This window comes from Balaenoptera physalus (genome assembly GCF_965194825.1).
Source record: "Balaenoptera physalus genome assembly, chromosome: 20".
Taxonomy (NCBI): Eukaryota; Metazoa; Chordata; class Mammalia; order Artiodactyla; family Balaenopteridae; genus Balaenoptera; species Balaenoptera physalus.
In genome coordinates this window covers 22,012,268-22,025,907 of record NC_138901.1, presented here as the reverse complement: position 1 = coordinate 22,025,907, position 13,640 = coordinate 22,012,268, and the positions used below count along the sequence as shown (strand labels likewise).

Below are 13,640 nucleotides of genomic sequence, written 5' to 3'. Positions count from 1 at the left end.
CCCGGCTCCGGAGCCCCCGCCCAGCTGACCCGGCCGCTCTCCCTTAGCTTGCTGCTGCCCCGGCGTGCAGGGCCCGGCCGCCGCCATGTCGGGCCCGTTCGAGCTCTCGGTGCAGGATCTCAACGACCTGCTGTCGGACGGCAGCGGCTGCTACAGCCTCCCGAGCCAGCCCTGCAACGAGGTCACCCCCAGGATCTACGTGGGCAACGCGTGAGTCGCCGCTCCCGGGCCCCGAGACACCCCAACAGCCCCTCCCCGGGGTGCCCCGCCCACCCGAGGGCTGGGGGTGGGGGCGTCGGCGGGCGCGGGTGGGGGGAGTCGGGGCGGGGTCGCTCCTCCGGAAGCCAAGGCGGGGGCTGGGCGGGGGCTGGAGTCACCGCCCACCCTCGCGCTTAGGGCGGAGGGGCTGGACCCCGCCCCGGCCCAGCTCTCTCCTTCCCTTCGCAGGGTGGCGGAGACCCGGGCGCAGCTCGGGCAGCCCGGCATCAGGCCCGAAGCCACAACCCTCTAGGGGCTCGGCCTTGGGCGGTGTCGGGGCTACCAGGTTCACTTAACAGGTGGCCCTCTGTCCCCCGGCCGGTCTCCGGCCCGCTCGTCATGTGACAGCTGCCTGGTTCTGCAGTGAGGTCACCGCGGAATGTCTGCCTTCGCTGCCATGGCAACGGGCTGACGTCACAATTCGGGCGTGGAACTTTCCCGGCCGGGCAGGCCCAGATGTGGGAATTGAAATATCGCAAACTAGGGGTCCGGAGACCTGGGCCCGGGCTTCCTCGCTCCTCTCCCTGCCTTCCAGTTAGGGTTTGATTTATCTAGAATTCTAGAACGATCCAATGATAACCCCCCCCTAATGACCTGAGCCATCACTTAGAAAAGGCTACCGACCTTCTCACCACCAGGAAATGCATTTATTATTTATCACTGAGGAGTTCTTACCAAATTGATTTTCTCATTTTCTCATAGTCAAACTACCAGTAAGAATTTCTCAGCAGCAGGAGAAAACCAGTGTTAACCATTCAGAGAGGTGCTGAAATACCAGCCAAATGCAAAAAAATAGATTCCCATGCCTGTACAGCCTTGGGAGGGTGCAGGTTGGATTTTTTGAGACCCAGTTACCAAGGCCCTAAGCTCCATGGGCCCAGGGACTGCATGTCTAATCCGGTTCTCTCCTTTTACACAGGAAGAAATGATGGCCCAGAGCACTTTAGGGATTGTGAGGATAGGGTCAATGTCTTGTTCATGTCTGTATCCCAGGTCCTGGACTAGGACCTGATGCTTAGTCTGCCAAGGACTGCCACAGAAATGGGGTCATCACGGAGCTAGGGGGTCTGGAAGGCAGGCTGGGCCTCATGGGGGCTGGTCTCATCCATCCATCCCTCATTCACCACTTGGAGCATCGCTACGTGACAGACGTTGAACAAGTATTCACAGTATTGATGACAATGATAATGGTAAAGTTGTTGAATGTTGACTTAGAGAAAGAAGATGAATGATAGTGACTCTTCAAAGTTAGTTATTTTAGTGCCTTTTTAATGAGCCACTGCTTTACAATTGTGTGCAGTGTCGAGATAGCTAAAACAGGGTCCCAGAATCTCAGCCAAAGGCCTCGGTAATTGCCAAGTTCTGAGGATAAGCCCCTCTCCAGCCACCCAAGCAACAAGTGGCCTTGGCCTTCTCGGAAACCTGCTCTCTTGGGCGGCTTGGCACATTGGGCTGTCACCACTTCCCGAGTGGAAACTACGGTTGTGAACAAGTAAATCTGCCCTCAAGTAAATCTGCCCTTGACATAGCGAGGGGTGTGGGGGGCGCTCAGCAGGGAGGATGGACTGAGTACCAATTCCACCCCGCCCCCCCCTGCAGTTGGGAGCGCCTTAAGAAAATCAGGCCTCCTGCTCAGGGCTCACAGGGCAGAGAGGAGCCTGGATGAGCCACATTTTCTGCCTCTTGAGATTTGCAACTGATATGGGCATGAGAGGCAGGCTGAGGAGGAAGACAGCAGGGCTGGCGTCAGGAGAAAGGAGGCCTCCTCCCAGCCCTGCTGCGCAGCAGCCCATGTGAGCATATGCACATCCTTCCGCTGTCATGTCGGGCCAGAGCTTAAGCTCTGTCCTTCCTCCCTGGGCTGCTGTGACAGGCAAACAAGAGCATGCAGGAGAAGGCGTTTTGTAAAGTATAAACTGCTGTTTGAATTGGGACGTTGTTGTGAGATGAAATAAAGGAGCCCTTTGACTATTCAGATCGAATGTTTTGTAACCCCCAGAGTTCTGTTGAGGCCACTTGCTCCCCAAGTGCTTACTCACCCAAGAGAGCTTCAGAGACGTGGCTAGTGGACTGTGGCAGAAAGGATCCCTCTGGGGGATGGGAGGGGGCTGCTGCACTTTAGAATCCAAGGAAGAAGGCTGCCTGGGATGTGCTGATTTCATTCTTCACTGATTCACCACATATTCAGCACCTACTGTGTGCCAGGTTCCATAGCACGTGCTGGGCATACAGACATGAAGTAGGCATGGTTCCTCCCTCAAGGAGTTCACAGCCTGGACATCTAAACAAATAAGCACAATCAAGCATTAGGATAGTGGCAGTGATCACGGTGTCAGGTTCTGTCTATAGAACAGCTCATTTGACACTCAAAACAACCCCAGGGGTAGGTACTGTTATCACCCCCATTTTGCAGATAGGGAAACTGAGGCACAGAAAGGTTTAGTGGCTTGTTCAAGGTTGTCTGGCTGGTAAGTGGCAGGGCTGGAATCAGACCCGGGCAGTCTGGCTCCAGAGCCCATTTTTAGCCCCGTGGTGATACCGCCACCACAGTATAGGGAGCACAATGCTGAAGGGAGGGGAGATCAGGAAATACTGCCAAGGGTGGTGACAAATGAGAGGGTACATTTCCATGAAGATGGTGGAGAAGGGCATTCCAGGCAGAGGGAACAGCATGGGCATGAAAGTGCCCAGGCTATTTGGGGCAGGTAATTAGATCTGGCTGGAGTGAGGGCAGAGGGTCATAAGCTGGGGCTGGAGAAGTAGTCAGGGGCCAGAGCATGGAGGGTCCTTGCTGGGCCAAGAGGCTTAGGATCTTCTCCATCTTTCTCCCCCGAGGGCTGCCAGGTGGTCAGTTGATCATCCCCCCGCTGCTGTCTCCTGTCCAGGTCTGTGGCTCAAGACATCCCCAAGCTGCAGAAACTGGGCATCACCCATGTCCTGAATGCGGCTGAGGGCAAGTCCTTCATGCACGTCAATACCAGTGCCAACTTCTACAAGGACTCTGGCATCACCTACCTGGGCATCAAGGCCAACGACACACAGGAGTTCAACCTCAGCGCCTACTTTGAAAAGGCGGCGGACTTCATCGACCAGGCCCTGGCTCAGAAGAACGGTAAGGGACCTGCCACCCAGGAAACTATGGGAGGCACCTTTGACTGGACTTTCTCTAGAAAACAGGCCCACGACAGGCCTCTTCTTGGAAAACCTGTTGTTTCCTGTCTCTTGTGTTGAATGACTGAGAGCTTCAGGTCTCTCTCTGCTCACCTGGCTGCCCATCAAGTGGCTTCACATTACACAAGATGTACAAACCCATCACACAGTGGCAGCCCCGGGGTCCTTGTGTTTGATCTGACTTTGGCTGAGAATCAGTTGCCAGCCCCTCCCCCCATTCAGATAGCTGCAATAATGAAGATCTATTATTTTCCGTGATAAGAAATCCTGAGGTGAAGGGGCTCCAGGGCTTGTCGATTCAGCAGCTCTGTGGTGGCTTCAGGACTCTTCTGCCACCCTTAGTGTTGGAGACTCCCGTGATGGTCCCAAGATGGCTGCGGCAGATCTGGTTACCACCTCCCAACAGGACAAAGTGCAGCAAAAGATGAGGCAGCCATCTTTTCCTCATGTTTCTCTCTTTTCTTAAGAGCGAGTGAAACATTCCCTAGAAACCCCCCAGTGGAGTCCCCCTCACATCTCACTGGCTAGAGATGGGTCACGTGAATACCTGGCAAGGGGAGGGGGTGCAGTCATGATTGGCTTAGGCCCAAAGTCAGCAAACTTTGGCCCAGTTTTTAAATGCTTGCTGCAACTCCCAAATATAAGGTAAGACTGAAGCAGAACTGCTGAGGTGCTGGCAGTTGGGCGAGGTGTGCCAGAGAGAAATCCTAGAAGGCCAGAGGGTAGACAGCAGCTGAGCAGGCTGGGCCGCTTGCCCTTTCTGCTTTTAGCTTGTTTCTCTCAGCAACTGCCTTTACCTTCCTGCCGCTTCCTCCAGCCTCTTCCTTTCTCCCCACCCCAAACCTTCCCAGGGGGAGTGACCCCCACTGAGGCGTCATCAGCCCTGTTCGCCTGATTCTAGCCTGTCTCTGCTACCCTGATGCTTCTTGTCCCAGCAGCCTCCCCACTGGAATGATTTCCAGGGAACAGAGTTTACTAGCCGCTGGTTAGCACACATTTGGGGCCCAGGAGGGAAGTTTTATTGCTTCGGGAACCTGCAGACTTTATCATCAGGCCCTTCGTGGTCCTCCACTGCCTTGTACACCTCACCCACCTCTTCTGCGGCTGTTCTGAGCTCCTGTATAGACGAGAACAAGGGGCCCAGTTAAGGGGATGGATTTCACTCTTCCTGTGTATTGACTGGTCATCCATTCAGGGAATGGATGGTTTCCTCTTTCCGTACAACTAGGAACATACCCTGACTTTGTGTGACCTCCTGCCTTAGCCCGCGTGGGTTGGGTCATTAGTCTGGAAGGCTCTCTCTGCCTCTCCCTGCCCTGTCCTCTGGCAGACTCCACCTCATGCTTGAGTACTGGGCATAGTGTCCTCTCTTCCATGAAGCCTGCCCTCAGGCTGGGTCTGCAGTGTCCCTTGTCTGGTCTCCCTAGCACCTGACGTAGATCAGGCCCATAGCAGGTACACTGGATTACTGCACCAGTGACAAAAAGGAATTCCAAGGGTTCTAATGCCCAGTGTAAATGCTTCCAGGATTGACTGGCCAAGTGAGTCAACAGAAACGCGCTGGCCTCCAACACTGTGCCAGGCTCGGGGGAGCTGGGGGCCCATCACTTTGGGGAGGGGAGAGTAGGGGAGTGGCCAGGGGCGCTCAGAGAAGGAAGCAGTCACTTCCATCTGGGAAGATCAAGGGAGGCTTCGTGGAGGAGGTGGCATCTGGGCAGGGCCTGGAAGGATGGGCTTTGAACCCTCCCCTTCCGCACTGGCTCTATGAGCCCTGGGCATGCTGAGTCCGTTCCTGGTTCCAGGTGGTGAGGCAGCTGCTCTGCAGAGGGTCCTGTTGCCAGGGCGGGGGCAGGGAAAGCCCCACTCTGAATACTTTGGGTCCACTGGCCAGAGAGTGAATGGGCAGGAAAGTGGAGGACTCCCCGTTCCTGCTCAGCAGCATTGGGAAAATAGGGTTATGTTTTGGGGATAGGGTAATGGGAACGGAAGACACTCTGTTTGTTTCTGGGCCAGCAGATTTCCTTCAGGATAATGCCCTTGTAGAGGTGTTGGTGGGTATTCATTCACTCAACTGGTCAGCAAATATTTATTGAGCACCTAGTGTATGCTGGAGATTGTAGGGCATCTAAACTCAGTACCCCACAGTCCTTACTCTTAAGGAACTCACACTCTGGCAGAGGAAGGTCGGTCTTTGTGTGGCCGACACTAACACAGAACCAGGCTGCTGTAGAAGAGGAGGTACCAGGTGCCAGCAGAGGACTCGTAGTGTTGGCTAATATTTATTTATTGAATGTTCCCATCTGCCAGGCACTAGCCTAAGTCTTTTTTTTTTTAAATTAATTTATTTGGCTGCGTTGGGTCTTCATTGCTGCGCACGGGCTTTCTCTAGTTGTGGCGAGCGGGGGCTACTCTTCGTTGCGGTGCGCGGGCTTCTCATTGCAGTGGCTTCTCGTTGTGGAGCATGGGCTGTAGGTGCGCAAGCTTCAGTAGCTGTGGCACGCGGGCTCAGTAGTTGTGGCTCATGGGCTCTAGAGCGCAGGCTTCAGTAGTTGTGGCACTCGGGCTTAGTTGCTCCGCGGCATGTGGGATCTTCCCGGACCAGGGATCGAACCCGTGTCCCCTGCATTGGCAGGCAGATTCTTAACCACTGCGCCCCCAGGTAAGTCCCTAGCCTAAGGGTTTTATGTGTCGCTTCCTTTAATCTTCCAACCACCTTGTGCCATGAGTACTATTAGCACAGACAAGGAAACTGAGGCACAGTGGGCTTAGGTGGGTCATAGAGTAATAACCAGTGTATTGGCCAGGGTTCTCCAGAAAAACAGAACCAATAGAATATAGCTATTATTTATTTCAGAGAATTGGCTCACGTAATCATAGGGGCTGGCAAATCTGAAATCTGTCGGGCAGACCGGCAGCTGGAAACTCGGGCAGGACTTCTGGAGGTAGAATTCCTTCTCCAGGAAGCCTCAGTTTTTTGCTCTTAAGATCTTTAACTGATTGGATGAGGCCCACCCACCTTATCAAGGGTGACCTCCTTTATTTAAAGTCAACTGATGGGAGGTATTCATTACATCTACAAAATCTCTTCGAGACTAGTGTTTCACCAAGCAACTGGGCATCATAGACAAGCCAAGTTGACAAGTTTAACCATCACAACCAGCAAGTTAAAATTTAAACCCAGATTCACATGACTTCAAAGATTTGGGTTCTAAGTCCTGATGCTGACAAAGGAAATACTTGAGCTGGGGTCTTAAGATATGAGCAGGAGTTTGCCAAGTAGCCAAGAAGGAGAGGATGTTCCAGGTAGACGGAACAACATGTGCAAAGGCACAGAGGTGAGAAAAAGCCTGGAAAGGTGTCGGGGCCGTGGGCAGTTGGCCTGGTAAGTCACACCTTGGGGACTAGACTACCCGGCTAATGGTGGCAGGTCACGTTTATATTTTAGAAAGCTCCCTCCAGCTGGAGTGTGGGTTGGTGGTGGTGAAGATAGAGCGAGAGCTCAGTTGGGAGGTGACAAGGACCTGAACTGAGCACTCTGTGTGAGGAGGGGGTGGGGATAAGAGAAGCCGAGGCTTGTAGCTCAGGCTACAAGAACCTTGTTGACAATGCCTCTGACCTCTCCTGACCATCCCTTCCTTCCTTCACCCAATGCTGGGGATACAGCAGGGAGCAAAACAGATGGACATCTCTGCCCTCGTGGAGCTTATGTTTTGGGGGAAGATGACAGCAAACAAGTGAAAAAGATATGTGGCCCGTCAGGGGGTGGGGGGACCAAAGCAGGGAGAAGGGGATGAAGGAGTATGGGGAGTGGGCTGGTGTTGCCAGCCGGCTGGAGGGAGGGAGGAGAGGCAGGAGGGGATTACGTCAGTGGCGGGGGGCGGGGCAGATTTAGTTGAGCCTCGTGGGACATTTGGGGGACCACGAGAGGGTGTTTTTGTTTGTGTGTTTGTTTTGATTGCTTGTGTTTTTATTTGACATGCATGTACCTTTTATTTTTTAAATGGCTTTGTTGCAGCATAATTGACATTCAGTAAACTACACATAGTTGAGTTTGGTAAGTTTTGACATATGTATACATCTGTGAAGCCATGACCACAACCAAGATCATGAGCTTATCCATCACCCCGCAGATTTCCCTCATGTCCCTTTGTGACCTCTCCCTTCCGCCCCTCTCTTTCCTTTGTTCCTAAGCAACCACTGATCTGCGTTCTATCACTAGACATTAGTGTACATTTTGTAGACTTTCATATAAATGAAGTTGCACGGTATGTCCGCATTTTTGGTCTGGCCTCTTTCACTCAGCATAATTATTGTGAGTTTCTTCCGCGCTGTTGCGCGTATCAGGAATGCCCTTTTAACGCTGAGTAGTCTTCTGTTGGATGGACATACCACAGTTTGTTTATCCATTTACCTGTTGGTGGACATTTGGGTGGTTGTCATATTTTGCTTTTGCTTGTAATAGAAGATTCACATAGAGAAGTACCCATATCACAGTGTATCAGTGCACTGCACACACCCATGTACCAGCCCCCAGATCAAGAAACAAAGCATGACCAGCACCCCAGAAACCCCCCTACGTATTCCCTCCCAGTGTCACATCCCCCGCCTCGCATACCAGTATCCAGACTTCTAACAGCATAGTTCAGTTTTGCTGTCTCTTTTTTGTTGTTGTTAAAAGTTTTGTTTTTGTTCTTGACCACACTTTGCGGCACGCGGGATCTTAGTTCCCCTGCAGTGGCAGCACGGAGTCCTAACCACTGGACCACCAGGGGAGTCCCCTGGCCCTTCTACCCTGTGGGATCATACACATCCTGTTTGTGTGTTTCCTCCATGTTGTTTCTGAGAAGTTGGAGATTGCTCATACTTAGTATTTATCTACTCTGCTGTTGACGGGCCTTTGGGAGTTTCCATCTTGCGGCTATCGTGAACAGTGCTGCCTGCAGTCTTTTAGCAGACGTGTGCGTGCATTCCTGCCGGCCATGGGTCTGGGATGGAACTGCCAGGCCTTGGGGAACGCATGTGTTCAGCTTGAGTAGATCCTGCCCACACGGCTTCCCGAAGCTGTGCGCCAGTTTACACCCCGTCCCCCAGCCACAGATCAAAGTCCTAGCTTCTCCACATCCTCACCAATGCTGTGTGTTTTGTATTTATCTTTTTCATCTTAGCCATTCTGGTGGGCACACAATGGCCTTGCATTATAATTTTCATTTGCATTTCCTGGAAGGGTTTTGACTGGACTCGAGGTGTGACGGGACGGCCCCAGCTCACTGTGTCCCCATCTTTCACAGGCCGAGTGCTCGTCCACTGCCGTGAGGGCTACAGCCGCTCCCCGACTCTCGTCATCGCGTATCTCATGATGCGTCAGAAGATGGATGTCAAGTCTGCCCTGAGCATCGTCAGGCAGAACCGTGAGATCGGCCCCAACGATGGTTTCCTGGCCCAGCTCTGCCAGCTCAATGATAGACTCGTCAAGGAGGGGAAATTGAAACTCTAGGGCGCCCTCACTGCCTCTTCTCTAGAGGTCGGATGGAGGGGGGGGGGCGCCCTGGTGGTGGTGTCCCAAGCTGCCATGTTTAGGAAACACACTGTACCCTGCTCCCAGCATCACCAGGCACTTGCCCACAAGTCTGTCCCAACACAGCCCTGGGCCACTTTCCCCCTGGGGAGCATATAAAGAAGCTTGCTGAGGAGGGCATTCCTGCTCCCTGGTGTGTCCTGTGCCTGCCGTTTATGATGTCCTCACCCTGAGGAGGGGGCGCAGAGGGGGGGCAGGCCTGTGACGGGCGTGCTTCTCCTGGATGACCCAGGGCAAGAGGTGTGTGGAAGTGTAAGGCCTGAGACGCTCACAGGGGCCCCTCCCCGCCTCCCCGCCTCCCGCCCCTGGGCCCTCTCCTGAGTGGGGACCCCCGCCCTGTAAAGGAACTATGCAAACGCGGGCCCCTCTCCCCCCACCGTGTCTGTCTCCCCTGTCCCCTCACAGCTGTCCACACCCTGCTCGTAGGCAGAGGCACGTCGTGAGGTCTGAAGTTGGCTCAGGGTCAATTGTCCGTGGGTGGAAATTCCCATGAAGAGACTGCATTTTAATGATTTAATCTTAGGATTAAAGATACCGAAACAAAGAGGCCTTTGAGTGGGCAAATACATGCCCCTGGAGGACTCTCCTAAATTAATTGTTTAAAAAATGTGACTCCTTGGAAGACTTGAGTTCAGAATCCACCTCTTTGGGGTAGCCGGCTCTCAGAGGTCACTTGGTCGGTTAGAAGAGCGATGCCTTGGGCAGGGTTTTATTTTTCTTTTTTAGAAAACAGGGTGTTGAAGTCCAGCCTATTTAAAAACCCCACCATTTGGAGAATTACAAGGGTTTTGTCCTGAATTATAGTGTTGGCGAGCCCAAGCCACTCGTGCTCACTGCTTTTTGTCTCGGTTACTATTCCAAGAACAGGAGGAGGAAGTTGGCCAATTATAGCACGTGTGTGCACGTGCGCGCGTGTGCGTATCTGTGTGTGTGTGTGTGTGATAGAGAGAGAGAGCAACACAGCCAGTGGCTGGACAAGCAAGGGGATGAACGGGCCCAGGCTCACATCCTGCGCACTCCCAGGTAGTTCTTACAGCTCTCTGCTGCCAGAAAAGGTCCAGGAGCCTTGGCAGCAAAAATGACTCAGCCAGGCAGAAAGGAAACATGGCGGAACGGCCAAATGGAGCCTTTACTGGTGGTAGAGCAAACAAGAAGAAACAGCCTTTGTAAGGACTTTTTAAGGATGATGTTGGAACGCACAAGCACTCACACTCACACGTGTGCGTGTGCGCACATTTGTCAGAATATAGGAGTTTTGTTTTGAACACAGTCTTGTTAGCACTTGACATGATTGTCATCAGGGCAGGCGATGCAGGGCTGTCATCTTCAGGTTCCCTAATGGCAGAGAGGTGGTCCTCAGCTCTGCCCCCAGCACTTAGCACATAGATGTCTGATAAAAGTTTGTGGAATTAAACTTTTTTTTTTTTTTGAGCACCAAATATATGCAGGGTGTTGTTCTGGTGGATGTATCAAGCTCCCAGAAGCCTGACTTGGTGGTAGGATCACTTGCAAGGATCTGCAAAGGAGTCTTACCTGAAAGGAAATATCAGGGACTTTTGTTGAATATTTAAAATTCAGTTTTAAGTTTTAATTCAGGCAGCGTTATTACTGTATGGAGGTGGGGAATGTGCCTTTTCCAGAGTTGACCACAAGCTTCCAGCTAGGTTGAGGAGAAGCAGGTGTGCCTCGGGCTTCACACCCAGGTGTAATTGTCTCTGTCGTGGCAGAAGCAGCACCTCCGCAGCCTGGATGTCCCCTTTGCTTTGTGACCTCAGCAGCCCCGAACAAACTAGAATCTGTCTTCTTTTTCAGCTACGAGGCTGCCCCAATAGACCCACCTAAGTGAAACGGCCATCCTCTCTCCACTATGTCCCTCACAGTGCTCAGATAACTCTCGCGCTTAATCTATCTTGATCCTCACAATAACCTATTAACTTGGTAGGGCTTATTCATGTATTGTTACCTTTCAGAAAAGGAACTGGGGTTCAGAGTGAGTAGGGGTGTAGCGCTCAGGGCTGCCCAGCTCGAAGGCAGAGCTGAGGCGAGATTTCAGGTTGGCTGCTCTCTGAAGCTGAATTCTTTCTCTCATACTACACTCCTCCTCAAGAAATGAGCCCCTGAGCATGTCCGTGACCCAGCTCTTGTTCACAAGAGCCAGTTAGTTTTGTGGCCAGAGGACAGCTGTTCAAGCTGTGGTGTCGGGGGCGGCGGGGCTCTGCTCCAGGACAAGGAAGTAAAAAGCGTGGGTCCCCAACCGGGTCAGAATGTGTGGCTCTTCTTCTAGGAAACATGTAGCATCCCTAAGTCAGAGCTTTCTGCTCCACTTCCGGAAGAGGCCCAGGAGCTGGGGCTGGCTCCCCCTCCCACGCCCAGGCAGTGGTCCCTGCACAGGACAGCCACAGCTACTTAGGCCGGCTGACCAGGATCTCGTGAAGGGCTCTTTGTTAGGGGTATGTCGGAGAAGAGGCCATGGGGAGAATTACTGCCTTCACTTTGGGGCTACTTTTTTTGCTGATAACTTGGGTTTTCTTGATAGTCTTTAGTCCCAGAAACGCCATATTTACTTCACGAGATGTAGCTCCTCAAAGTCAAATTCTATTGTTTGAGCCAACACATGCCCAGCTGTGAGTGGAAAGCTGTTTCTGGATAGCTTTCTACCCCTGGGAAGTGATGGAATAGGAACTCAGGGTGCCTCTACCCCCTCCTCTGACCTGATCTCTTTCTTTGACTAGCAAACCCCTATCTAGACCAGATGAGAGCACCAAACAGTTTTCTTCTAAATTCTAAAGCAGTACACCTTCCGCCGGCTGGTCTGTTTCCCTGCCACTCTGAGTGAGCTGGAGAGCAGAAATCACCATCTGTCAAGCAAGGGGACTCAACTTGAAGACCTCTAAGGTCCGTTTTGGCTCTGACACCGTAGGGTTCTTTAAGAATCCACATTGATATTGACCGCCATCTGGAAATTATAGGGTGTGTAACAAGATGATGACCAGCAGGTGGCGCTGTGTTCCACCCGTGGTGATGGATGCTTGGAAGAGGAATGTTGGTGCCTTTTGTGTCATAAGTTAATGATAAGATGCTAATGTTTTAATCGAAATAAGCACTGATCTTAAAATGTGAAGATATTAGCTTTTCTCGCAGGAAATTTTCTGTCATAAAACCTTCACAAAAATCACTGAAGAGCCAACAATGATGGTCCTTCCAAGTCAAGATTTTATCCTGATTGGAAAGAGAGGCCATCTCCTGTTGGGAGAGCAGATTGTTTGGAAGCTTTACTTACCTCCTGTCAGCTTTTAGGGTAATTTGATTGTGAAAGTGTGAATTTTCTGGACAGAAAAGGGGAAGATATTAAATTGGTTTAAAAAAAAGTAAGTTTAATGTCTTTCACAAATCAGTGTTAAAACACTAAAACTGTAACCAAAATAAATGTCTTACATTACAAAGAAATGGTCTTTTTTGTCCTTCTTATCATAGTTGATTTTCTTTTATACTTTTATGCTTAGCTTTTGTTTGCTTTTTCTAACGTTTTAAAGTAATCATCTAAAAATTAGCCCTCCTGATAAGTTACAGGTTCCATGATGATTACATTCATTCAGTAAATATTTATTGAACATCTCTCCAGTACCAGAAATTTCCTGTGTTAGGAATAATCTTTAAAAATAATTTAATTTAAAAAAAATTCAGCTTTATTGTGGTGTAATTGACTGGAATATTCTTTTTTTTAATTAATTAATTTATTTATTTATTTTTGGCTGCGTTGGGTCTTCGTTGCTGCGCGCTGGCTTTCTCTAGTTGCGGTGAGCGGGCTTCTCACTGCAGTGGCTTCTCTTGTTGTGGGGCATGAGCTCTAGGCAAGCGGGCTTCAGTAGTTGTGGCACATGGACTCAGTAGTTGTGGCTCACGGGCTCTAGAGCGCAGGCTCAGTAGTTGTGGCGCACGGGCTTAGTTGCACCACGGCATGTGGGATCTTCCCGGACCAGGGCTCGAACCCATGTCCCCTGCATTGGCAGGCAGATTCTTAACCACTGTGCTACCAAGGAAGTCCTGACTGGAATATTCTTGATTAGAGTGGTCCACTGCAAATGAGGTAGGTAAGATTTATGTTCCTAAGAAAGCAGGGGACAGGGGTGACAGTCTCAAGGTGGCCTCACGTGAAGATGACTGGGTGGCATTTTAGGATCTGAGTCATCCTGCAAGCAGGCAGTCCCCAACATCCCCTCCCTCCAGATGTCTTATAAATTCCTCCCTTAGCAGTAAGCTCCTTTATGATAAGCATTGCCTTTTTTCCCTCTGAATAAAATCTTAGAGAAAATTGGGTGCCTTTTCTCCAGACAGAAAGAGCCTGGGCAGAAAAAGAGCCTCTCTGCTCTCCAGCTCCCCATCTGCAGCAGGAGGCAATTAGACTAGCTCAGCATTTGTCAAGCTTCTTTGGCAACATAATCTTTATATTTTCACACAAAATCTTAAGGCAGGGCACTGATATATAAAACTGGTAACATGTTTTTTTAAGTGTAAGTTACACTTAAAAAACATTTTAATTAAAAAGGCAATACTGTATATATACACAGTAATAAATTCAAACAATACAAAAGGCTTAGAACAAGAAGTGAGTCTCTTACCCCAAACCTTCAATGCC

At 51.0% G+C, this 13,640-nt stretch overlaps 1 protein-coding gene across 1 annotated transcript; it reads left to right on the top strand.

Annotated features, from left to right (window-relative positions):
* Positions 1 to 11: 11 nt before the first annotated feature.
* DUSP3 (dual specificity phosphatase 3) lies at positions 12 to 12,451 on the top strand. The gene is made up of 3 exons (XM_082440266.1): positions 12 to 210; positions 3,144 to 3,370; positions 8,718 to 12,451. Exons 1-3 carry the CDS (start codon positions 86 to 88, stop codon positions 8,921 to 8,923), a joined length of 558 nt encoding a protein of 185 aa, XP_082296392.1. The 5' UTR covers positions 12 to 85; the 3' UTR covers positions 8,924 to 12,451.
* The last annotated feature ends 1,189 nt before the right edge of the window (positions 12,452 to 13,640 follow it).

What these genes read in the sequence shown, in the direction of transcription:
- DUSP3 (XM_082440266.1), top strand. Translation starts at nt 86, where the DNA reads ATGTCGGGCCCGTTCGAGCTCTCGGTGCAGGATCTCAACGACCTGCTG. An exon ending in AGGATCTACGTGGGCAACGC is followed by an intron (nt 211 to 3,143) that starts GTGAGTCGCCGC and finishes TCTCCTGTCCAG; the next exon opens with GTCTGTGGCTCAAGACATCC. An exon ending in GGCCCTGGCTCAGAAGAACG is followed by an intron (nt 3,371 to 8,717) that starts GTAAGGGACCTG and finishes CATCTTTCACAG; the next exon opens with GCCGAGTGCTCGTCCACTGC.